The 27,083-nt window shown below is 42.4% G+C and overlaps 2 protein-coding genes across 3 annotated transcripts in view; both read left to right on the forward strand.

Moving 5' to 3' along the window:
- PIK3R6 (phosphoinositide-3-kinase regulatory subunit 6) overlaps positions 1-1,900 on the forward strand; it is a 59,360-nt gene extending 57,460 nt beyond the window's left edge. Inside the window, exons 19-20 of the mRNA XM_074319523.2 lie at positions 4-116; positions 708-1,900. Coding sequence (XP_074175624.2) covers positions 4-116; positions 708-864 — 270 coding nt within the window. The 3' untranslated portion in view covers positions 865-1,900. The remainder of the gene's footprint in view (positions 1-3; positions 117-707) is intronic.
- A 1,012-nt stretch (positions 1,901-2,912) lies between these two features.
- MFSD6L (major facilitator superfamily domain containing 6 like) lies at positions 2,913-6,818 on the forward strand. Of its 2 annotated transcripts, XM_088801923.1 has the most exons (2): positions 2,913-5,617; positions 5,661-6,818. In XM_088801923.1, the coding sequence occupies exons 1-2, from the start codon at positions 3,866-3,868 to the stop codon at positions 5,715-5,717; spliced, it is 1,809 nt and encodes a 602-aa protein (XP_088658049.1). In that variant the 5' UTR covers positions 2,913-3,865; the 3' UTR covers positions 5,718-6,818. The 2 variants fall into 2 exon arrangements, with proteins under 2 accessions (XP_088658049.1, XP_019600724.3); XM_019745165.3 differs by having other exon boundaries at positions 2,913-6,818.
- The last annotated feature ends 20,265 nt before the right edge of the window (positions 6,819-27,083 follow it).

Here is a 27,083-nt window from a genome sequence, read left to right on the forward strand (position 1 = left end):
CAGATGGTGACAAACACCTTCCGGACGGCCAGCATTCGGATCCAGAGCCAGGACCAGAGGCTGCTGACACTGTTGCTAGACAAGGACCATCGGCGCACTTTCAGGGATGTGGTCAGGTGAGGCTGGGCCTGCCATCCCTAGCGTTCCATGCCTCATGGGGCAAACCTAAGCAGCAGCCAGCCCTGCCGTCTCCTGCTTCTAGCCCAGGACGTCTGGCCAGAGGCAGATCCTGTGCCGGGCAGGTGTCCCTAGTGGGCAGGGACTTAGGCCACTGCCCTATGACTAGAACACAGGAAGAAGGACAAATGAAGGGCTGACCCTGGACAGCAGCTGATATTTTAAAGTTTCCTGAGATTCCTCTATGCATACTAAGCCTGCAGCCCTCCTGCTCCAACCCCCGGTGCTGGCAGTGGCCCCTCCAACACAGGCTGACCTAATGTGGCAGCTGTGCCCAGTTAACATGACACTTATGGGTCTCCCCTGGGGAGGTGTATTTGGGTAAGGAAGGTATACACAGGGACCCAAGCAGGCATGTCCACCTCTCCCAGTGTTCGCTCTAGGCCCAGGGTGCGCTTTCCTGTCCTGACCCTTCCTCTTCCCTCTGTTGGGCCCCCTCTTCTATGCCCTACACTAAAGGGGCTGCCTTTAAAATCCCTGAGCAGATTTTCTGAGATCGGTCTCCTGAGCTGGCCTTTATCCACCCACAGATTCGAGGTCGCTCCCTGCCCAGAACCGTGTTCCGGGGCTCAAAAGTCCAAGGCACTATGGCTCAGTTCACAGCAGCAGAAGGAGATGGAAAGGACCAAAGCCGAGCTCAAACCCCTTCTAATGCCCATCAACACATTCTCCGGCATCGTCCAGTGAGCCTGAAGAGGCAGTGGAGGCGCTGAATCTGAGAGCCACTGGCCCTGGAGGAAGGATACACTAAGAGCCAGTGAGGGCCCAGAGTCCAGGAGGCTGGCTGTGGGGCGTGATGGAGCAGGGCCCACACAAAGGCCCAAGGATGGCCCGGGCAAAGTTGCGCACACACAAAGCCCAGCTCCTTGTACAAATGTCCATCCCTTCGTTGATTTTCAGTTCCCACCTCTCCCACTCAAGCTCCCCACCAACCCTTAAAACCAAGTGAGAGCTGCTGTTCTGTCCAGGGCCCTGTGGCCTGGGGGAATATGGGAAGTAGGCAGATGCAACTACACCACCTCCTCCCAAGTCTGCTCCCTTCCCTTACTCAGGCCTCTGCCCACCTCACCCAGTCCCAGGCAGGCGTCTCTCCCTGTTGAGAGGAAAGTGTCAGATTCAATAAATGCACACTAAAGTGTTCCTGCTTTTATCTAATACCCAGCAATATATGTATTTTAATAGAGATTAGGGGTGGTACTTAATCTAACCTAATGAATTTGCTTAGGCCAGGTAAGAGTTTTGTGAAGTATTTACTGGTGTGTTCTGTCTACCTATCAACCCTTCTCATTCCCATTGACTCAGGGATTCCTGACCAGCACTGTCCCAAAACAGAGGTGGGAATGCAGGCTATTTTCAGAGGAACCAGAGATTAAAGACATCAAAATTCTTGGCTTTTGAGCTCAAAATCTTACACCCCCATGTAAAACAGGGAAGATCAGTGACACAGAATCAGTTCCTTCACCCCCAGGACCAGGGGTGGCGTGGGGAAGAAAGTAACGAAAAGAACATAAAGGCTTAACATGAGCCCATCCCTATCACCTGGGCGGAGTCTCTAGGTATCGTGGGGCTGGGGCCGGGGGTGGAAGGATCCTTTTTGCATTTGGGGATCCCAGGGTAGGGAAGTGGGCACTTCACTTTTGGCCTCATTGGCCCAGGAATGGGGGCAAGTCCCAGGGCACATTCTCAATGCCTAGGGGAACAGTGTAAGAGGGGCTGCCTGGGGTGTCTGGGCGGATGGGCCCAAGGGCAGCCTTAGAGGGAGTCCCTGTGCCCCCATGGGCATGAAGAGCAGGTGAGGTTTTTCTCAGGTAAATGAAAGCAAACAAGCCCAAAGGGTCTGATGGTAAAAGGAAAGAGGTACAGCTGTGAGTGGCGGTGGGGACCACAGACCAGAATCCCAAATGATGGACACCAGCATGGCGGAGTGCCTCCCCCTCAGTGGAGATCAGCCCTGGACAGGTGAAGACGGAGGAGCAGATGGGTGTGAGCTCCTCCACTGATGCTGCAAAATCCAGGGAGGAGAGGGATTAGAGACAGCCCTCAATCTAACTGAGGTGGTTTTAAAGCAGAGTGACTGATATCACTGAATACAAGTGAGTTTACCTGGAAGTGGCTAGATTCTTTTTTCTGCCATTGGGTGATGTGAACTGATTCATTTCAATTTGGGCATTCATACTTCCTAGGTTCTTTAAGTAAACATTCACAGGGTTTACTGGTTGTTAGAGGTAGGTGAGGGCTCTGGGCCTCCTCCCCCAATAATCTCTCTACCAGCTTGCAATGAAAGCAAGTCCTAGACCAAATTCTGTTACACATACAACCCCCCCCCCCCAAGTCCTCACCCCCAGCCAAATTAGGTGCTCTGAACAAACCTGGCAGGGGAAGTTCACTGAACAGGTGGCTGGACACTGGACCATCTTGGAGTAAAGCTTATGGCACCATTCTGAAGGATTTGGACTGCAGGAATATTTAGACTCTGTTCACCTAGGGAAGAAACACTCCAAAAAATTATAACCAATCCATGTGATTTGGACACCACATATTTTGCCAGTGAAATTTTACCAATATCTACCGTGCTAATTAACAAAGTCACTTTTGTTCTAAGATTATTGAAATGCTAGTATTTGCTGCCTGAGCAGTGTGGCTTTTTTATTAAATGTTAGCTAACCACCTCTAGAGTGTGTATTCCCAAATTGGACGATTTAGGTGTAGGTTAAAACTACGCAATATATACATACTGTTTCAGGGTCTGGAATGGCGGCCTGGATGTAGTGCTGGAGTGACATTCCAAGGCAGCCGTCAGCTGTCAGCCCTCTCTGGGGATTGTCCCAGCTGAAGAAAATTGTGTCACCCAAAGTCATGCCCCTTCTAGGGGGAGCTCACATCCAATGAAACAGCTCTAGGCCCTGGGGACAAAAATAGCTGCCTTGCTGGAGCTTTGATTCTGATGGAGGCAGACAATAAATAAGATAAACAAGTAAAATAGAAATCGGTGGTGTGTTGGACAGTGAGTAATACGTGCTATGGAGAAAAATAAAGCAGGGAAGGGGAGTGCGCGAGTCTGGGGAGGGGCTGGGATTTGGTATTTCACTAAGGGTGTACAGGAACCCCCTGAGAGTAACAGGGGCGTCCTTGTTGAGAGGGCATTTAAGTAAAGACCGGAAGAAGATGAGGGAGGGAGCCCATATTGTGACTTCCATTCGCACTACCCTCCTCCCCTCGCCCCTGCCCCAAACAGTTTTACTCGCCTGAAGCAGTTTAGGGATTTAACTCAGGTCCGTGGGCGACGCGAAGCAGCATCGGGGTACTGGGGGCCCAGTTTGCAGCGCACCCTGCAGGCCACAGGCCGCGACCGTGGCGCACCTGCACACGTCGGGCAGAGGGCCCGCCTTGCCCCAGGCGGAGGCGGCCGCCGGACTTAGCAGGTGCGGCCCGCAGGTGCGCCGGCCCCGCCCCCAGGTGCACTGGCCCTCGGGGCGGGGCCACTTCCGGGCCGGAGGCCGGACGTGGGGGCGGGGGACGGCGGTTGACCCGGTGACTGCGGTGCGGCCCGAGGCTGAAGGCACGGCTGGCTCGCTCCTCCGCCTGAACCTCCCTCCGGGGGGACATGCCGCCGGGCCCTCCTCGGCCGCGCCCGCCCGCTGCCCAGTTCCGCCGTCCGCCGGACCGGGTCTGACGGAGCCGGGCAGCCATGAGCGCCAACCCACAGTGGGACATAAGCAGGGCGCTGGGAGTGGCCAGGCTCTTCCACTTGGTGTGTGGGGTCCGGGATGCCTGCGTGACCCCGTTTCTGACCCTCTACCTGAGGCAACTGGGCTTGGCCGCGCCCTGGGTGGGCATCCTAATGGGAACCAAGCACCTGATCGCAGCCTTCTGGGCTCCCTTCTGTGCCTTCCTGGCCAAAAGCTACCGGAAAAGGAGGGCGCTTCTGATTGGCTCGCTGCTTGGCTCGGTGGGAGCCAGCCTGTTGATGGTCCTGGTGCCGCCGCTGGACAAAGATCTGGGGTACCACTCCTGTAACGGCAGCCGCAGCGTGACCACCACAGTCCGACCCCCCGGGGTCGTACTAACTGTGAACTTCACCTTGGCCCCAGAGCCTGCCTCAAGCCACCCAGCGGGGGCACCCAGCCTCCCAGCCAGGAGGGGTACTGGGATCCGGAACGCCTCTGGCTTCAGAAAAGGACCTGGGGAGAGTGTCCAAGAACCTTTCAGTTATCTACCCGGCTACTTTGTGAGCTCCGCTGAAGGAGCCAGGACCACATCCGGAGTTCATCCTATCACTTCAGGGGTGAAAGATGCTCCCTGGGAAGGTGCTTTTAAGGTGGTCAGTACTGCCCTCCCTTTGCTTGCTGAGGGTACAGTGCTGGGAAGTCCAGCCAACTTGTCGGCAACCAAGGGGAACACAGGGGCCCTTGACCTCTCCTTGGAAGGCTTACGATGGACCCTCATTCTCTCGTTGGTGGCCATGGCGTTCTGGGAGCTGCAGACAGCCCCTCTGGAGCGGGTTGCGGATGACAGCCTTTATGAGTACCTGGATTTTGTGGATGCCACTGACCGTTACAGAAACCTATGGATCTGGAGGCTTCTGGGCATGTCGGCAGGCGTGTGTGGCATTGCAGCCTTAGTGGGACAGCTTGACTGCTTCCTGATGCCAAGTGGCCCCCGAGGTGTGCTACACTTCTATGGCTACTCGCTGGTCAGCACCCTGGCTTTACCGGTGAGCATTGCATTTCCCATCCCCGCCTGCAGGTGGCGGGAGCCCAGCTACAAAACGGTCAAAGCACTGTCTCTGGTCGGGGGCGACCCCCGCCTCATTCTCCTAGCCTTCACTGTTTTTCTGATAGGAGCCGCTACTAGCACAGTACAGAACTTTCTGTTCTGGCACATGGAAGACCATGGGAGCAGCGAGCTGGTCATGGGTTTCTCGGTCTCCCTGGGCTTACTGGGGGAAATTCTACTTCATCCGTTCAAAACAATGTTGCTTAGAAAACTGTCCAGGGCGGGCACGGTGGGGCTGGGGCTGGGCTGCCTCTCGGGGCAGCTGCTGTACTACTCTTTCCTCTGGAGCTGGTGGTCTGTCCTCCCTGCTCAGATCTTGAGCGCCATCAGCAATGGGGCTTTGTGGTGGGCAGTGGTGGCCTCAATAGAGGACCTGGCCACTCCCAGAACGGAGAGACCTCTGAGTGCCGTGTTCCGAAGCCACTTCTACGGGGGCGGGGCCAGCCTGGGCAGCTTTGTGGGGGGGTTTGTGGTGACGCACTTCAGCCTGTCTGTGCTCTACCAGGCCAGCTGTGTGGTCCTGTTGCTCTGGCTGGTCTTGTTCCTGTCCATCCAGCCGAAACTGCCCCAGGAACAGAAAATCAACTACTCCAAGTTGCTGGCCGTGGAGGCGAGTGACACAAGCGACTCTGAGCAGGGGACTGAACGGGACTGGCTTGTGAAGGCCATGAGGGAGGAACACTCAGACTGGAAGGGTTGAGAGAAAGTCAAGATGTGCAGCTCTGGGAAGGAGCCAAAGGATTGGGCAAAACTCAGCCTGCTGAGGACAAAAGCCACGAGTCCCTCCTGGGGCTACAAGGAGCCTTGGGAGAGAGAAAGCATGTCTATGCAGACGCCCCACAGGATCATCTCATTGTATGATTTTCTTTACTTTTATAGTAAAAGGGGAGTTTACTTTTTGCAGTTCAGTCTTTTTTAAATAATGGAGGAAAAATACATTTGCTAAAAAACAAGAAAAGTTCCCTTTGTGTTCTCCGTATTTTGGTGTATGAGTTTGCGAAAGCTTTACTAGGACTGACTTAGTGCCACTGATTTCAGCCAGGGCTGCAGTGCTCAGATCAAACTGGCAGTGCCAGGAAGGCAGTGGGGACCTGCAGGATTCAGGTTGCAGAGGGGGTGGTTGGCTTGGATTGAGTCATCTACATTCCTATGTGTCCTACAGCGCATAAGCCTGATGCTATTAAAGCCATTTTCTGCGCAGGTAAGAACTGTAATGAAAACCAAGACTCTTCTCTCTCCTCCCACTGATATACAGGTGCTCACACTCAGCCCCACGTACTTAAGTTTCCAATAAGAGAAAATGATGGGAAATGTAATATGTGTCCAGGGGAGAGAGGGTGGAGGTTAATAGGTTTTCATTCTTCTCTCAAATATGTGTGTCACTGTGGATAGGCTCCTTAGGGTCGCTACACTCTATGGCTAATGCATTGGAGAAAAAAAGGAGAAATTCAATGTTAAGATTTAAGACAGCCATCACTTGAAATTTACTGGATAGTAGATAGTATTTACTATGTAGACAGAACATACGATAATACCAAAACAAACACATGTGTGTCCCCAAAACATAAACAAGAGGATGAAGGAAGAGGACTTGGCTTAAGGAAAGAGTTAAAAGTAAGTGTGGTTTAGCCTGAAGAAGAGGAAAGGGTAGAGAAAGAGAAGCATGAGGTGGAAGAGGAGTGAGAGGTGGAGGGCGACATGAGTAATATAATAGTTTAAGGATCTAAAAGATTTTATGGGAAGGATGCTGAGAAATGTGTGATTTGGCTACTTAATATTTGATTAGCCTCTATTTGTAAAGAATTGTGTTATTTGTCATGGGAAATGCAAGAATGAATAAAATGGATATCCCCTACTCTCAAGAAGCTAATAGTCTAGCTGAGAGATTTACTTCTGTACATGCACACATTTACAAGGAAGCACAGGACACTGTGGAAAATGCCATGAAAAAAGCATTACAGGAACTTAGAAAAGGGGCAGATCATTTCTGACTCAAGAGCTCAAGGAAGATTTTTGTGGAATTACATTTAAACTAAGCTTGAAGGACAGAAAACCTCATAGGTAGAGAGGGTGGTAACTGGAGGAAGGGCATTTTAGGCAGAGGGAATAGCATGAGCAAATTTACAGAGGTGGGAAAGCGTGGGGTCTACTTGGAAAATAGCAAGAAATATAGCTTAGCTGGAGCAAAGGAGTCATCGAGGGAATGCTGAAAGGTAAGGCTGGAGAAATAGCTTAGGAACAGATCATGGAAAACCTTGATTCTGTAGGCTTTGGGCAAACCATGGAAGGTTCTGGACAGAGTCATGACAGGTGAGGACTGCACTGAGCTTTAAAAAAAATAATCAGCTTTACTGACATATTATTGACGTATAAGAAACTGCATATTTAAATTATAAAATTTGAAACGTTTTTAACATATACATATATATACTTGTATGTATGTATATACATATATATGTATTGGTATGTATATTATATATAGATATAGATATACAAATACACACATACTATGGTGTCTGTGGTTTTTATAGGGGCTTCATTACATAGGCATGATTCATTGAGTCATTGGCCCATGACTCAATCTTCAGTCCTTCTCTCTTCCTCAGAAATCAGGCTATCAGGATATCACATGGCTCAAAGCCCCAAATTTCTAACCACATGGTTGGTCTTTCTGGCATGGCCAGCCCCCTTTCTGAGTCACCTTGTTCACATAAACACAGGTGTGGTCTGAGAGGCCCACCATGGATAACAAAGATACTCTTATAACTCGGAAAAATTCCAAGGATGTAGAGGCTACCTCCCAGGCAAGAGGGGCAAAGACCAGCCAGAAGTTCTAACAGAAAACGTGCGCACAAACAGAACAAGACAGGACCAGCTAAATGTCAAGTGAGAAGTTCAAATAGTATTTCACGAAGTCTGGGGCAGGTATGATGGTTGAGGGCCGGGACATTCAGAAGACACCTCAATGGAGATAATGAAGTCGGCTTGCATATTGAAGGAAGGATTGGGTCATAAAGACTTAGTCTTTGAGTTGTGACTTTTACTCTATTAATAGACTAGCCAGTAGGTCAGTTAAGCTTCATAAAATCAAAAGTAAATAAATTTCTTAGCTCCCAACCTTATGGCTATCAGAGATATTGAGTTCTAACATATCCTGGTTCCAGCTAAAAGGAAAGTAAATATTGAATGAGCCATTAACTTTTATTCTAAGTCTTACTTAAGCCATTATTTCCCAAATAAGTTTTGTAGAATACTTAATCCCTGTGGGATGGAGGTAGGGGCATTAAAAAAGATTCTGTGGCTGGAAAATGATATAAATTATTGTCACCTCTTGAACTTACAATATATATTAGCAATTAAAGACTCAGAAACGCCCTGTAGTCAACACTCATTCAGCTCTGTTGGACCTGTAATTCCTCTTATACATCCGGTATCACAACCTTCTTCCAGGTTACACCGACCACTATCTCGCAGAACTAGTATTCCCTAGAATAGATCTTGGAAAACACCAACGTTGGTGGTTTTCTGTGTGACTTGTCAAGTCAGCAGAGTTGGTGATCATTGACAAATCTGGGCTACCACACCCCAACTGGCAAGAATCGTGGGTATCCCTGCCAAGAACTTGACAAAGCTTATCTCATTAAGTCAGAGCATCAATTCATTTCACAGGTGAAGTAACTAAAGTTCAGGAAGGTTAAAGTTCAAAACCAGTTTGTTTGAGCCCATCCTCTCAACCTCTATGTAAAAACTGATTCTGATAAATGAAGAGGCTACTCCTAGCAGGGGAGCGAGTGATGGCCAGTGGTAGGGGCACGGGGAGGACGAGTTACTAGAGTGGCCTGTGCATTTTTGTATGAGGAGTCGTGGAAAATAGGTGGGAGACATGGGCTGTAATCAGATTTGCACATCCTCAATGCCACCCGAGGGGAAAGGGAACTCACACAGGATGAACTGTGCCTGCCTTCTCTGTGCCGAACACCTGCATATGATAATGCTCATAATCCTCTCAACACTAATGCTCATTTTACAGCAGGGGAAACTGAGGCGCAGGAGGTTAACTGACTTAGCTGTTCAGGGTCATGACCATTAGATGGTAGAGCATGGCTTGAACCAGATCTAACCCCTGCAAATCCCATGTCCTTTCTCCAAATATCATGCTGCTTCTAGGAAGTGAAGATATTACCAGCCAGTGGAGAGGCACTGAAAGTTGTTTTACTCTCTCTTGCCAGTTGCATTGTGAATAATGTGTCTGAGTTGGGGGAGCTTCTGTTTTGGACAGACCATTGCAACTGTCCAGGCAGGAAGGGGCTGAATCTCAAAAGCATGTGAGGATCTAATGACAAGGTAATGTCCGAAGGATCAAGGACTGACAATTAAGTTCGCAAACTTGTTGCAACAATGTTGCTAACCTCTTTTTATATCAGAAGGATTATTCATGATGAATTTGTACCAGTTGCACAAACAGTTACCAAGTTTACTATTTGGAAGTGCTGAAAAGGCTACGTGAATGAGTTAGATGAAAACGACCTGAACTTTTCGCCAATTCATGGCTCTTGCATCACGACAATGCACCAGCTCACATGGCACTGTCCGTGAGGGAGTTTTTGGCCAGTAAACAAATAACTGCATTGGAACACCCTCCCTACTCACCTGATCTGGCCCCCAATGACTTCTTTCTTTACCTGAAAATAAAGGAAATATTGAAAAGAAGACATTTTGATGACATTCAGGACATCAAGGGTAATATGATGACAGTTTTGATGGCCATCCCAGAAAAAGAGTTCCAAAATTGCTTTGAAGGGTAGATTAGGTACTGGCGTCAGTGCACAGCTTCCCAAGGGGAGTGCTTCGAAGGTGACCATAGTGATATTCATCAATGAGGTATGTAGCACTTTTTCTAGGATGAGTTCGCAAACTTAATTGTCAGACCCCGTATGTGCTATGTACTGAATTGTGTCCCCTCCAAATTCATTGAAGCCCTAACCCCCAATATTTAGTGGGTCCTTTAGGAGGTAATTAGAGTGAAGAAGTCATAAGAGTGGGGGCCCTCTTCCGATAAGATTGGTGTCTTTATACGAGGAGGAGACATCAGAAAGTGCTCATGCACATTCTTCCTCTCCTCTCCACCTCTTTTCTCTCTCTCTCTCTCTCTCTCTCTCTCTCTCTCTCTCTCTCTCTCTCTCTCTCTCTCTCTCCCCCCCCCCCCGTCCCTCCATGAGTGCACAGAAGAAAGGCCATGTGAGGACCAATGAAAAGGAAGACGTCTATTAGCCAGGAAGAGAGGCCTCACCAGAAATTGAATTTACCAGCACCTCGATCATGGACTCCCAGCCTCCAGAACTGTGATAAAATAAATGTCTGTTGTTTAAACCACCCAGCCGGTGGTGTTTTCTTATGGTGGCCTGAGAAGACTAACACAGTGTGCAAAGGAGTTTCAGAGGTGGAATCAATTATACAGCCCTTGGCTTTTGATTGAATAATGAGGTGAAGGGTTAAGGAAGAAGGAGGTACAAGGATCAGGGATGATTTTGCAATTTTGAACCCATATGACAAAGGAGAAAGTCTGTAGAAATGGCAGAATTCAGAATGACAGAAAAGCAATGCATAGATCATAAAAATTAAAGACAATACAGCAAAGACATTACTCATAATCCTGCTAGCTTGCTTCTACAATCGCTGACTGACACTGAGACGAGGGACATCACTATTTGGTGACATAGGAAAGAGCAGAAGACATTCCCAACATCCAGAAGCTTTTCATAGCCACCTTTCTGAAACTTCACTTTCTTTTCAAGCCTGGTTGGAAATAGCTTGGAGAAATGAGGTTGGACTGAAGTTCTTTTCAAACCTGAGAGCCGGTGGTCTGTGAAAGGAACATGATTGGTGAGGTGTCTTCTGCTACAGAGTGAAGTTTAAGATATGACCCCTTGGGGCAAATCACTTACCCCACTGAGTCTCAGTTTCCATGTCTGAAAACAAGGGTCTTGGCCTCCATCCTGATCTACCAAATTTGTGCCACTTGATTGTGACATGATTCTTTCCTTTGAGCAGCCCCAAGTATTACCTCCTGAGGAGACAGGCTACCCTAATTCTGCCATTGTCACTCCACCCACCTCCGCCCTTCTCACCTGGCAGAATAGCACGGCATCCTGGAACACGAGGGATGACAGGACATCGAATGTTCATTTCCTTCCCTGAACCTGGCACTAAGTCCCTGGTCTGGTGTGCAGTGTGGCCATATTGAGCACCACGCCCCAGGGGAAGGGGAAAGAGAGAGCCCCTAGCCCCGCCGACCCTCAAAGCCAGGGCCCAGGGGGTGGTGGGATGAACCAGAGGGTCAATCTGTGGGGACTGTGATTGCCTGCCTGTGGGTGGAAACTCCAGCGTGGGGTCTGTGGGGGAAGAGGGAGGCTTGGGTAGGCACCTTTAGTGTGGGGAACTCATTCCTGGTGGCATCCAACTTGCGACTCCTACATCCCCTCTGCCCTTTGCAAGGGGTGAGGGCATCCTTCAGGCCTGAGAAGCCATTTTCTACCTCCACCTGGAGTGGAAGCGCCCTAAGCTGGAGCTGAAGAGGGCTTCTGAGAACAAAGACTAGGAGGGTGGGAGGAAGAGATTCCACCAGCAGTTCCGAAGTATTCCACCAGGGGGCAGCAAACACACTGGGAAAACTCCCCAGTGGCTTCCTTGGGCAAACCCAGTCCTGTGCCCTTCCCAAAAACTTCAGCTCAGGACGAGGTGTGCTCCCTGAAAACCCTTCAATTCTTGGAGCCTGGAACTACAGAAAAACCCAAGAATCAGGTGCCAATGCTGAGCTGGCTTTGCGTGCGAGATAAGAGGTATGTCCAGGAGAGGGGCCTGGGTAAAGGGGACAGCTGCGAGGGTTTGTACTGGATTTGGCCAGTAAGAAGCACTGGTACCAACAGCCGTGCCCAACAGCAGTGCCAGCCCAGAGCAGCCCTAGGCATTTCTTCCTGAGGAGACAGGCTACCCTAATGCCACTTAAGTCTTGGTCAGGGTGGGTGGGAGTCGGTGTGGGTGTAAAAGAAACAGGAGAAATGACTGCACGTTCCGCTTGAGTTTCCTAGAACTGATAAGAGGCCACATGGGGCAGAGCCACAAAAATATCAGTTTCACAGATCCTCACTTCCTGCTTCTCAGCCCGCATCCCCTTAAACCTTGATTGCCCAAGTCTCATCAATTTATATCTGGGTACCTGCAGAGAGGGACTCTGAGTGTTTACAGATAAATCTGATCTCACCAGGCATTCACTGGGCTCCCATTGCCAATGGAAAAAGATGAGAGGATTCGTCACAGGAGACCTTCAAGAAAATCCTGAGACCCTCTGATATCACCATGTTACAAAGTCTTCCTTTTCTCAAGAAGCAGATGGCATCAACAGTCTTTCTATTGTTCTTGGCAAGTTAAATCAAAATCTGCGTGCCCTTTTCCCAGAAAAGAAACTATAATTCCAGGAAGGAGAGAATCTAATATGTACTTTTGCTTAGAAGTTGTACTGGCTGGCCTTCTAGGTTTTTGTTGGAGAGAAGTGAGAAGCTTGCCCTCAGTAAGATGGATTAGGTGAGAGATCCACTGAACCTGCCTTAAATGAAGTCAGAGAGCTGTGAATGGGTGCCACCAGGTGTCCATCATTTCTAAGGAAAGTTGTGAGGAAGATCTGAATGTCTTCCCCTTCACAATAGCTGCTCACCTTCCCTCAGAGCCCAGCTGTGAGCAGCAAACACAGCTGGCTGTGTCTGTCCCTGGGACTAGTGAGCCAGACCAATTCAAGGAATCTGGATGTTTACACATTTGAAGAAATCCTGCCTTCCACAGAAGGCCAAAGGTAGTGTGGGTAATATCTAAATTTTGCTTAGCATTGTCTTAGGTAGAGACTAAAGCAGCATTTAGAAAACAAAATAACTTTAAAAAATAACTCTTCTTTGTTAATTGGTGCCTAAAAATCTTTGTCTCAGTGCAACCAAAGGAATCTAAGTAGGGACGACCTGGGGAGAAGCGCCACCAGGTGCCAATACTACATTCAAATTTGGGCCCACCACCCCCTTCATGGCCACCACCAAAGGAAATGAGCGATAGGGTTCACAGGTGGAGGACAAAGACTGCAAAGAGGCAGGTCTAGCATCAAAGGACACAATCAACAGAGTGAAAAGGCAACCTACAGAATGGGAGAAAATATTTGCAAATCATACATCTGACAAGGAGTTAGTATCCAGAATATATAACAAACTCCTACAACTTAACAACAAGAAAACCCCAACAATCCCCTGTTTTAAAATGCAAAGGACTTGAATAGACATTCCTCCAAGGAAGACATACAAGTGGCCCACAAACACATAAAAAGATGCTCCGCATCACTAATGATTAGAGAAATGCAAAACAAAACCACAATGAGATACCAATTCACATCCATTAGGATGGCTAATTAAAACAACAACAACAAAAAAAACAAAACAGAAAATAACAACTGTTGACAAAGATATGGAGAAATTGTAACCCTTGTGCACTGTTGGAGGGAATGCAAAATGATGTGTGGCCAAATGGAAAACAGTATGGAGGTAAATAAAAAAATGGAAAATAGAACTACTATATGACCCAGTAATACTACTTTTGGTGTATACCCAAAAGAATTAGAAGCAGGGTCCGGAAGAGCTATTTGGATAACCGTGTTCGTAGCAGCATCATTCACAATAGGCAAAAGGTAGAAGCAACCCAAGTGTCTACTGACAGATGAATGGATAAACAAATGTGGTATACACATAGAAAAGAATATTATTAATCCTTACAAAGGAAGGAAACCTATCACATGCTCCAACATGGATGAACCTTGAGAACACTACGCTAAATGAAATAAGCCAGTCACAAAAAGACAAACACTGTATGATTTCATTACATCACGTCCCGAGAGTAGTCAAATTCAGAGACAGAAAGTAGAATGGTGTTTACCAGAGGCTGGGGCGGAGGGGGAAATGGGAAGTTGTTTAATTAGGTAGAGAGTTTTAGTTTTACAAGATAAAAAGAATTGTGAAAATTTGGTTGCATATAATGATGTGAATGTATTTAACACTACTGAACTGTACACTTTAAAATGTGTTAAGATAAATTTTATGTGTGTTTTACCACAATTAAAATATTTTTACAATAAAAAAGGGCAGGTCTAACAGAAATAGAATCTGTCTCTGCCTGAGTTTGGCTCTTGGAGCTGAGGGTTCTGGAGTGGGAAGTAGGATTTCTATCCCTGACCTTTTAAGTGCTAAGAAAAGTTGCGATTCCACTGGAGGAGGGAAGGAACATGTTTCATTCAGCAAAGCAGCTACTCCTTCTCTCTTCAGCCACAAGACTTAGCAAGGCCTAAGCAAGTGGACGGCCAGGAGAATGGTCTTCTTCACCCCAAAGGCATTTAAACTATTTGGAAAACAAAGGAATTTCAGGGAACTCACAGCCCTGCTGGATGTCTCTCTAGATTTGTGAGCAAGGATAATGCCTTGCATTTTCAAAAGTATTTTTCTCCCAAGATTTTCTAGTTGTGATTTGTGACCTTTGTTTCCAAATACAATTTTAAATTAACCAAAGTTAAGTTAAAACATTTGAAGCTGAAAGCTCATATTTCCACAATAAACTTTGTTCAGTTTTCTGTCAGGTTTCCTGTTTTTTCATTTCTTTTTTTGTTGTTCTGCAGAAGTATCTTACATATTTCAGATATTAATCCTGTGTGATTTTCATGCTGGAAATATCTTTCTGCAGTCTGTCACCCCCGCCTGCTAACTTTGTCTCTGGTATCCTTTTTTGAACAGGAATCCTTGATTTTGATGTAATCAAACCTTTAAATTTTTCCCCTTACAATTTGTTTTGAGGATCTTATTTAAGAATCTTTCTTACTATGTCCCACTCCCAGGTTACAAAATATCTTCTACATTTTTCAATAATCTTGAACATAGCAAATTTTGACATTGTAATTCAGCACAAGTCATAGTTTTAATCTCTTACATTTAGGTCTTTAATTTATTTGGGGTTGCTTCCACATATGCTTAAGATAGAGGTCCACCTTTATCTCTCTCATTTAGCCTATTTTTAAAATACCATAAACTAAATAAGCCACCTCACTGATTTTATGGTACTATCTCTGTATACCTAGGTCTGCTTTGGAGTTCTCTATTTAGTTTCATTAATCTATTTGTTCCTGCACTGATGTGACACTGTTTTTAGCACTTGGTTTTTGCTGTCTCAGTGTTTGGTAAGGTGAGTTCTTTACTCTTATTTTTCAAGCTTTATTTTCTTTTGTAAATTTTAGAATAATTTTGTCACCATCCACCCCAAATAAAGTCTGGAATTTTTATTGGAATTGCATAGAATTTGTGCATTCATTTGGAGGAATTTAGCATCTTTACAATGTTAAGTCACTTTATTAATGAATATGGTATAACTCTCCATGTATTCAAGTCTTCTTTATGTCCTTTAATAGAGTTTTAAATTTTACTCCATAAAGATCTTATGTGGTTTTCATTATATAAGGTCTTAAATACTTGATAGTTTTTGATGCTACTGAGAAAGTCTGTGTTACTTTTTCTTAAATTTTCTAATTGGTCATTGACTATTCCTTGTAAAACAAAAACAAAACCCTATTGTTTTTTTGTGTGCTGGGCACAATCTCCATCTATCTTGCTAAACTCTTTTTTAATTCTGTTTCTGACTCAGTTGGGTTTACTATGTAAATGAGCATATCATCTGCAAATAACAACAGTTTTGTCTTTACCCTGTTGGCTACTTTTGTTGTTACTGGTGTTGGTGTTGGCCATCTTAATGTATTTAGTGAGCACTTCTAATATCTAATACCATATGGAATCATAGTGGTAAAGTAACCATTTTTGTTTTGTTCCAAACCTTAAAAAGATGCATCTAAGTTTTAAACATGATGTTTGCTGAAGGTTTTATTAAACAAAAGAAATTCTCTTTTCTTCCTAGTTTTCATAACATTTTCATCTTAAACTTTATTAAATGTCCCGCATCTATTGAGGTCATGTGATCTTTCTTCTCTATTCCATTTGTGTAGAGAATTTTACATTAATATACTTTTGATTTTTAACTAACATGAATTCTTATATAACCCCTATTGATCCTGATAAATTATATTTTTAAAAATATACTATTGGATTTGGCTGGCCAATAATTTTTTTTTTTTTATTTTTTCATCAGTGTTCATTTTGTTTTCTTTCCTTTTACTTTCTTAATCAGTTTTGTCATTTTAGTTATACTAGCCTCATAAAATAAGTAAAGCCACTTTCCCTACCTTTTAAATTATCTATTTTATGGCAAAACTTGTACAAGATAAGAGTTACCTGTTCAACAAATCGTAAAACTGGTTGTGCCCAGAGGTCAGTAGGAACAAGTTTTCTTTTGTACAAGAAAACTGTATATGAGTATTACACTGATCAAATGTTTGTGTTTAGTATTTTCAAAGGGCCTGTTTTTAGTTTTGTTAATTTTATGCATTGTTTTTATTTTCTCTTTTCATTTCTGCCATCATCTTTGTTACTCACTTCCTTCTTATTTTTGTGGATTTGCTCTGTTGCTCTTTTTCTTTTTTACTTCTTGAGTTACACACTTACCTCATCTGTTCTCATTATTTCTCATTTTTTCATATATGTAGTAAAAAAATTTAATTTCCCTTATGTATTACTTTAGTGAAAATCTTGACATTGTAATTCAGTACAAACTTTGGCATTGTAATTCAGTTCTAAGTATTTCATAATTTCCCTTGTCATTTCCTCTTTAGTCCAAAGGTAATTTTTTCCAGGAAAAGGGGATTTTTAAGTGTTCTTTTTAAATAAAATTCGAACTTTATGTCAATATGGTTGGAAATTGTAACCAATATTGTTCTTTGTAATTTGTGGAGATTTCCTTTGTTAGGTATTAAGAGGTATGGGTGTTTGTGTACACATATTTTAGTTCAAGATTGTATTAGTCAAATATTCTATCCTATTTATTTTGGGTCTGATTGATGTATCCTATTCTAAAAGAGTTGTGCTAAAATCTCCAAATATAATTTTTGATATATCCATTTCCCCCATTTTAGCTGTTTGTTGCTTTATATATTTTGAGGCTACATTGATGGGTGCATATACATTTATGATTTTTTCTTCTTGATTAGTATGTAATTCCTTATTAGTATATAACATTTGTATTTGTTCCTTATGTTATATTTTTTACCTTAAATTCATTTTTTCTTCGCTATGATTGCTACCCTGAAGTACTTTCTTTTTTCAATGTGCCAGAGCTTTTTAACCTTTTATTTTGCAATTTTGCTAAAATGATCTCTTGCTAACATATATTATTGCATCATGTCTTTATAGCCAAATCAGAGAGTCTCTGTATTTTGATTTGTGAGCTTAATTCATCCTCATTTATATTTATTAATGTTATTTTAGGACTTCTTTCTGCTACCTCATTTTGTGCTTTCTATTTATTATACTTTCTTTCTACTCTTTTATATCTTTGGACTAGTTCAGAATTTCCTTCCTTCAAATGAAATGGATTTTCTATTTTCTATTGACAAGATCAAATTATTCTGTAGAAAATAATACATTTCATTTATACTCTCCTCATGGTTAACCCTAGCTTATGACCTTTACTTCTGTTTATTCTTTCCCCTGTCAATTTCTTAAGCTTAACAAATCTATGTGTTTCCTTAAAAAGGACAAGTACCCTAGCATACTTCTATAACCCTCTGGTCTTTCCTCCTTCCACCAGTATCCTATCTTATTCTCCTTCCCCAGCCATGCTTCTAATCTATGACTTTATTTCTGGATTGTCATTCATATTATATATGACAAATATATGCACACACACACAGGGGTGCCAAAAAAATGTATATACATTTTAAGAAAGAAAAAAATTGTATTAAAATTATAATACTATATACCAATAACAAAGGATGAATACAAGTCATGAGTATACATTTTTTGCACCCCCAATTTTGTATATATATATATATATATATATATATATATATATATATATATATATATTCCCCCCAGGGGATAAGCATTGCTTATTAGATAGCATTACACTTTTCTAAGATATGGTTTCCCCTTTACTTTACATGCCTCATTTCTTCAACCTGGATTCATTTCCCATCTTACTGAGATTCTTCTCTTTTAAAAATACTTTCAAGGGAGATGAACTTCTGGAATGGTGAAGTGAGGACCTTGGTGAACCACTCTCCCATAAAAACAACAAAAATACTAGCAAAACAACTTAAGTCAACCATTTCAGAACTCTGGAAATGTACCAAAGCCACTGAATGAACTGAAAACCATCTATCCAAGAGAAACTACCGAACTTCAGACATAACTTAAGACAGTAATGTCTGTGGAATTTTCACTTGGGCCTATTCCCATCCTCTTTCCCTCCCCATTTTGGTGGCCTAGTAGCCATGAAAAGTCAGCAGTCTCAAAGCTAAATGAGAAGACTGACCTCTTTTGGAGCTCTGTTAAAAGCTCCATCCCTAGAGCACAGTCAATATTTTGTCCAAATTAGCATCTACCTGGAAAATACCCATTCCAAGGTGCTGTGGCTATGTGATTTGACTCACAGGTGGGTAGGGGCAGGCAGGGTAACAACCCGAGGGCATTACCAAAAACAATAGCAATCTGCTGGCAATAGCTCAGCTGCCTAAGTCTGTGATTTTGGTTGGAGCAAACAAGAACATGGCCAACTACAACAAAAGTTTAAAAGTAAGCCCTGGAGAACTGAAAAACCACAGGGAACTTTGAAAAGCTCCAACATATTCTTGGGGATCTAGAAGGCTGCACACATACGCATGCTTGGGAAAGACCTTGGCTAGAAGGCCCCAGTCACTCACCTCTGGCTGACCTTCAAGCCCTGTGCACTCAGGAAATGAAAGCTGAGGCTGTTCAGGCATTCAAACTGTCTGAAGTTTGAAGGTGTGCCTTCAGAGAGTTTCCCTTGTCAAAGGGTAGAAGAAATATAGACAAGACATTTAAGGAAATCTTCAGACCAATCACTAACTCACCACTAAATTATACTGAACTAGAAATGAACCCTTGGAAACCAGATTTAAATATACGAACTTAAAAAAAGACTCAAGGGTTGCACACTGCAGGGAATATAGAATCTATAGAATTAGTTCAGGAAAGTCACCAAATAAGCAGCAACAAGAAAATAATAACAGTAGGAATAGTAGTAGTAATAATAATAATAATAATACAGCAAAACTACAAACCTAGGGAGAGGGAATCTGATTTCAAGTTGTTGTAATATACCAATTAAATGTTTAATTTTTGCAAAAATTTACAAGATATGTAAAGAAACATAAAAGTATGCTACATACACAGTAAAATAAACAGCCAACAAAAAATATCTCTGAGGGGGCACAGATGTTTAATTTAGTAGACAAGGACTTTAAATCACCTATTATAAATATATTTTAAAAACTAAAGGGTACCATGTCTAAAAAATTAAAGTATGACAACAATGTCTTACCAAATAGAGAATAACAAAAAAATATATAGAGAGAAATTACAAAAAAAGGAATCAAATAGAAATTCTGGAGTTGAAGTGAAAAATTCATTAAGCAAATTAGGGCTATCAGACGAAAGAATCAGCAAACTGAGGATAGGTTAATAGAGATTATCCAGTCTAAGGAAAAGAATGAAAACAAACAAACAAACAAACAGAGCCTCAGAGACCTAGAGGATACCTTTAAGCATACCACATATACCTAATAGAAGTCCCAGAAGGAGAAGAAAACATAGGGAGAATAAAGATTATTTGGAAAAATTGTGACTAAAAACTTCCCAAATTTGTTGAAAACAATTAATTACACATCCAGGAAGTTTAACAAACTCCAAGTAGAATAATTCAAAGAAATCCACACCTACACACATCATAGCCCAACTGGTGAAAGTCAAAGACAGAAAGAAAATCTTGAAGGCAGCTAAAGGAAAACCATTTATCATGTACCAGGGAATTTCAATGAGATTAATAGCTGACTCCTTATCAGAAATGATAGAAGCAGATCAACAAACAAGTATTGGCGAGGATGAGGACAAAAGCGAACCCTTGTGCTCTGTTGGTGGAATTGCAAATTAGTGCAGCCACTATGGAAAACCGTGTGGAGGTTCCTCAAGAAATTAAAAATAGAACTACCTTATGATCTAGCAGTTCCACTTCTGGGTATTTTATCTGAGGAAATCCAAAACACTAATTCAAAAAGACATATGCACCCCTATGTTCACTGCAATGCTATTTACAATAGCCAAGATATATAAGCAACCTAAGTGCCCATCAGTAAACGATTGGATAAAGAAGATGTGGTACAAAAAGGTTTTCTCCCTACAAATCTGTAAGGAAAAGACCGACAAGCCCGATCAACTGATGGGCAAAGGTTAATACAGGCAATTCATAGAAAAGGAAATACAAATGGATTGACCCAAAAATCCCACTTCTTGAAACTTATCTTACAGATATACCTGCCTGTAACTGAAATGATATTTATACAAAGATATTTATTACAAAAAAATGGAAATAACCCAAATGTCTCTCAAAGAGACAAGTTAAATAAAGTATGATATATCCACATAATGGAACATTATGCAATTAAAAGCAGCCCTTCAGGTATTGATATGGAGAAATACCTAACATATATTAACAAATTCAAAGTAAGGGGCAGAACAATGTCTATATACCACCTTTTATAGAAAGGGAGAAAAATAAGAATATTCATGTCTGCTTGTATTTGCATAAAGAAACTCTGGAAAATACACAAAAAGTAATGAAAGTGGCAATATTTGGGGAAGGAGTGGGAACTGGGTGGATGAAAGATGGGATGGAAGTTAGACTTTTCACTGTACACCTCTTTTTTGAACCTTTTGAACCACAAGAATAATTTATCTGTTCAAAATGTAAAAATTAAATTAAAAATACTTTTCTACTTGTCTTTGATATTCTTAAATTTCACTGTACTATGTCTACATGTGATTTTTTTTCCTTAGAGAAGAGTTTTTTTTTTCAAATTGAGGTCTCTTCTGGAAAAATTTGGCCGTTATTTCTTCAAACATTCCATTCCTCTCCATTTTTTTCTTCTTATGAAATTCCCACTATTATTTAGATTTTCTATTCTTTATTTCAATCCTTTGTAGTTTAGCTTTTATTCTTTCTTTATCTCTTCCTGATGCCTCTGGAAGAGTTCCTAAAAATGGTCTTCCAATCACTAATTGTTCTTTTTCTGTACCCATCCTGTATCAATGGAGTTATTTCACTGTTTTCATATCTAGTATGTCCATCTAATTTGTTCATCATTTTTGTTCGCTTCTGGCTTCATGTTTCCAATATATTCATTTCTAGAATGATATTTGTTATACTTATTTTAAATTCTTATTCCTTTGATCTAGTACCATGTTTCCCCAAAAATAAGACCTAGCCAGACAATCAGCTCTAATGCATCTTTTGGAGCAAAACTTAATATAAGACCCAGTCTTATTTTACTATAAGACTGTGTATAGTATAATATATAATATAATATAAGTATAATATATATAATATAATACCCGGTCTCGCATTAATTTTTGCTCCAAAAGACGCATTAGAGCTGATTGTCCGGCTAGGTCTTATTTTCAGGGAAACAGGATGCTTCCTTTGGTACAGTTTCTTCAGTCTGTTAACTTTTATAATGGTTGAATTCCTCAGGCATCTCCTGTTATTTTTCATCATGTACTTACATGTCCTTGACCTCACCAACTATCTTGGCTGGCAATGTGTACTTGGGCAGTCAGAGACCCTCTGGTGTTGCTATCCGAGAGCAACCACTCTCCTTTTTCCTCTCCCAACCAGGCAATACTGTTTCTCAGTAAATCTTCTGGAACCTCCTCCCCAGACATTGCCCTTTTCCAGGGGCTGCCTCCCTCGCTTGCAACTCCCTGTTCTGTGGAAGAAGGAACACTAACCTGGGTGCCCCTGATCCGCTCCAATGCTGCCACCTTCTCATCCTACTTCTCTGGGCTAGCACTAAGTTGGTACTGGGTCAATGTAGTTTGCTTGCCACACGTGGCAATAGGATATGTGCAGCGATCTTCCCAGAGCAATGTGAAAGAGAAATGGCACAGTCTGACCCTCATTCTTGGTATCTGGCCCTCTTCTGCTCCAGACTGCCATTTCACAGAGACAGACATCTAATCACTTTCTGCCTTTCTAGGGTTTCCTCTTAGTTTCTGTGTTTAGTTCAAGGATCCATCAACCTCCCTCCCACCTCTGCACCATCTCCAGGGACAGGAGCAAAGAGCCTCTCCTGGTTTGGAATCTTGTGGGAAACCTGAAGTTAGTCTCATTTGGGATCCAGCTTTACCGTTGCTGAAGATGAAGTTAAATCCCTGAGTCTCTTATACATATAGATAGATAGATAGATAGATAGATAGATAGATAGATAGATAGACAGATGTATAGGTATATAGATGATATAGATATATAGATATAGATATAGATATAGATATATAGATATAGATATAGATATAGATAGATGGTAGATAGATTAGATAGATAGATAGATAGATAGATAGATAGATAGATAGATAGATAGATAGATAGATAGATAGATATGGAAGTTTGGAAGAAATGATCTCAAGTTGTTCTAGCTCTAAAATTCTGTGATTCCATGTGGTAAATGAAGAGGCAGCAGGTAATAGACATTGAGATATTTTAAGACTACAGTTTCCAAGGAGATAAAAAGACATAATGGGGAACACCCGACAAGAGAGAGTTATTAGCAAGAATGGATGCCAAGTTTAGAAGGAGGAATGTCAATCACATTTCGAGGAACGAGGAGAAGAGGGAGGACGTTGGCAGAGGTTCACAGGAGAAAAGAAGTACGAAGAATCAGCAAGTGAGAATGACAAATACCATGAGGAGATGCAATACTTTCTCCTCAATTTATTATTACATACTTCTAATATAGCAAACCATAACTTGGATCCGAGCATGAGAAGCTTCTTCCTGCTCATTTAGGCCTCCCCTAGGTGAGGTCGCTGGCAGGAGATCCCTCTCATAGGTGGACTGAGAGTGTCGGCCTCCTCATGATGCAGGGCGAGGGCCACCCTGCTAGAACATCAAGGTCAAAGTCAAAGGGATGATTTCAGCTACTGCCCAGCAGAGCTATTCATTTGGACCAGTGGGATTCTCTTCTTCCAAATATCAGCATTGGGAAATCGGGCATCAAAACACAGCATGGAGTCATTTACCATTTCAAGCACAAGCCATGGAGCAGGCTGAAGTTTGGGGCCAGGCTCCAAGATCAGAGTTGGCCCATGACTAACCAGTGAGATGAATACAACCAGGGTTCTGCCTCTTTCTTTCCCTGTAGAAGGCCCTTGAAACTGTTTACAAAGAGGCCGGTCATCTGCAGCTCCCGCAAACTGCCAAAATGGGTAACAGAATCATTCTGTGAAAAGTGGCACAATTCTGTCACTGAAAACAATTCTATCAGTGAAAACCCACCTGGGCCATCTTTAGAAACCTGACCATGTAAGAGAACATAACTGAGCTCTAGATCTGTATTAACAAACAAATTAAAATGCACTCTAAATATAATTTGGGGGGAAATAATAATAATAATAATTTAGTTGACACTAAATATAATTTGGGGAAAAGAAGATTTTTGTAATTTTTTTTTAAAGATTTTATTGGGGACGAGGAACAGGACTTTATTGGGGAACAGTGTGTACTTCCAGGACTTTTTTCCAAGTCAAGTTGTTGTCCTTTCAGTCTTAGCTGTGGAGGGCGCAGCTCAGCTCCAGGTCCAGTTGCTGTTGCTATTTGCAGGGGGCGCAGCCCACCACCCCTTTCCGGGGTCAAACCGGCAACCTTGTGGTTGAGAGAACACACTCCAACCAACTGAGCCATCTGGAAGCTCAGCGGCAGCTCAGCTGAAGGTGCCATGTTCAATCTTAGTTGCAGGGGGCGGAGCCCACCATCCCTTGCGGGACTCAAGGAGTTGAACTGGCAACCTTGTGGTTGAGAACCCACTGGCCCACGTGGGAATCAAACTGGCAGCCTTTGGAGTTAGGAGCATGGAGCTCTAACCACCTGAGCCACCGGGCCGGCCCCGATTTTTATAATTTTGCTTTTGAAATTATTTGTCTATAAGTAACTCATTTAATTTGCAATTTGCTTTGCTTTCCCCCCCCCCAAAAACCTGTGCATAATTGGGAATTCTTGAGAGGTGAGGAAATCAAATCCACAGATTACTTTCAAATGTGTGAAATGATATATGAATGTTAAAGTTAGCAAGTCATGAAGTTGGACTATTACCTTTGTATGCATTTAATTAAACATTTATTCTTTATTTTGTGGTTTCCTTTCTGTATTTTAAAGCCAATAATCATTTCCAGGCTTCAAATACTGTTGTAGTCTCTTGAAAAACTCATAGACCTTGACCTTGTGCCCACAAGGCCTAGAGGATAAACTATCCAGTTGGGGAGATTTTATGGGAGGTGCCTGTGTCTGTGGGCACTACTGGCTCCTTTGTTGCAACTCCCCACCCTTCCCCACTCATGGTCACTCATGTTGACAGTGAGGGCATAGCCCTGAAGAGAACATCCCCAGATATAGTCACCAGAGTTTGTTTATTCCGTTTCCTCCCTCAACTACTGTAATAGTGGAAATCTTGTTTTGTTCACTGCTGTATCCAGCCTAGAAGAGTGTCTGGCACATCACAGGTACTCAACGTAAATATTTGTTGAAAGCACAGTCACCTTTAGGAAACAGGATTAGGTGGTGGACAAACAGAGCTGCAGCTGTATCTTTATTTTTTGAATGATACATAATGAGAATGTGTTCACTTATTATCCTTCTAATTAAAAAATAACATCATTTGACAATGACATATCACCTCACACCTATCAGAATGGCTACTATCAAAAAATTAGAAATATTAATAACGGGTTGGTAAAGATGTGAAGAAATTGGAACCCTCGTGCATTGCTGGTGGGAATGTAAAATGGTGCAGCCACTCTGGAAAACAATATGGTGGTTCCTCAAAAAATTGAAAATAGGATTATCATACGATCCAGCAATTCCACTTCTGGATATACATCCAAAAGAATTGAAAGCAGGTTCTCCAAGAGATATTTTCACGACTGTGTTCACAGCAGCATTATTCACAATAGCCAAAAGGTAGATGCAACTCAAGTGTCTATGAGCAGATGAATGGATAAACAAAATGTATATACACACAATAGAATGTTATTCAGCCTTAAAAAGAAAGGAAATCCTGTCACATGCTCCAATATGGATGAAATTATGTTAAGTGAAATAAGCCAGTCACAAAAGAACAAATACTGTATGATTCCACATATATGAGGTACCTAGAGTGGTCACATTCATACAAACAGAAAGCAGAATAGTGGTTGCCAGCAGCTGGGGAAGAGAGAGGAAAGGGGAGTTGTGGATTAATAGGTATAGAGTTTCAGTTCTGCAAGATGAAAATGTTCTGGAAATTGGTTGTACAACAATATGAATATATTTAACAATACTGAACAGTACATTTAAAAATGGTTAAGGTGGTAAATGTTATGTTATGCATATTTTGCCACAACTAAAAAAACAAAACTTTTAAATAATATAATTCTAAAAGTAAATGAGTTGGAATACATTTATAATTTTGAGTATAGAACACTTTTTTAAATGAAACACAAAAGCCCCCCCAAAATTTAAAAAAAAAGATAAGTAGATTTGACTAGATAAATATTATAAATTTCTACAATAAAAGAAACCACAAAGTTAAAAGACAAATAATAGGCTGGGAGAAAATATTTGCATATATATGTTGGGCTGTATTGATCATAAAAGAAAACTATTGTATGAGAGCAGGGAAGTATAGAGGGTTTAGTTAATAGAAATTAAATGACTAAAGTCAATGAATTTAGAGGAGACACTGGGAGAAACAAACAAGATAAAGAGGAGGAGGCTGCAGTGTTGATGTTTTTGTAACCATAAGAGTGGCGAGACGAGAACCCAATTATTCAAGCAAATGGAACTGTGCAGGGACCACTCCAGATTGGCCCCATCCCAGGACCCCTCCTCAAGTCACTGATACCATAAACCACATGCAAATGAGGCAAGTAAGTTCTGAGAGGGGTTTGGGAAAAGGCTGTGCAATGTCAAAGAATGAACTCGCAAAGGGGTGGACTTACAGTTGTTAAAAGAGTCTGCACTGAGCCTGAGAGCACAAAACATCTTTGGGAACTACAGGTCGATGGTATTTCCTGTGATGTGGTCACAAGGTAAGAAGACCAAAGTTGCATCCCCCTCTTCTGCTTGGTGTCGTCTCTGCTTTTAAGCTCATTCTCCCAGTGATTTGGTGAGTTGGCTTGGGTTCCTATTAGTCAGTTTGCCCTTGCTTGCTTTCCCTCCCATTTGTTGCTTCTAATGTAGGTCTAACCCACTCAAAAATATTAGGATGGGTATAGGAGAGCATAAAAATTGTAGGATTACTACCCAGAATACATAAAGACCTCCTCTAAATCAATAAAAATACAAAACAACTCAATTTTTAATGTACATCAAATATGAACAAGAAACAGAGGAAGAAATGGCTATATATATGAAAAGATGCACAGCTTCACTAATAATTAGGGAAATTGATTTAAAACAACAGTGAAATATCGTTTTCACCTATTAGACTGGCAAAAGAAGAAAGAGGGAGGGAGGGAGGGAGGGAGGGAGGGAGGGAGGGAGGGAGGGAGAGAGAGAGAGAGAGAGAGAGAGAGAGAGAGAGAGAGAGAGAGAGAGAGAAAGAGAGAAAGAAAGAAAGAAAGAAAGAAAGAAAGAAAGAAAGAAAGAAAGAAAGAAAGAAAGAAAGAAAGAAAGAAAGAAAGAAAGAAAGAAAGAAAAAGAAAAAGATTAGTAACGTATGGTGGGATGTAGGGAAATGGAGACTCTGTATGCTTTGGGGCAGAATATAAACTTGCAAACTTTTCATTGAATCAAATATGACTTCTGTACTTCATTGCATCAGGCTATGTTCTGGAAGCTGTCTCACCAAGGGAAGAATAGTATCAATTCCACTGGAAAACAAAATAGTGTCATTTTCATTGGATATC

This window comes from Rhinolophus sinicus, chromosome 12, assembly GCF_057876585.1.
Source record: "Rhinolophus sinicus isolate RSI-liver-muscle chromosome 12, RSI-T2T, whole genome shotgun sequence".
Classification (NCBI taxonomy): domain Eukaryota; kingdom Metazoa; phylum Chordata; class Mammalia; order Chiroptera; family Rhinolophidae; genus Rhinolophus; species Rhinolophus sinicus.

Bases quoted from the DNA above. Each gene is read 5' to 3' on its own strand.
- MFSD6L (XM_088801923.1), top strand. From the start codon at position 3,866: ATGAGCGCCAACCCACAGTGGGACATAAGCAGGGCGCTGGGAGTGGCC. The intron at 5,618-5,660 runs GCCATGAGGGAG...GTTGAGAGAAAG, and splicing joins AACGGGACTGGCTTGTGAAG to TCAAGATGTGCAGCTCTGGG.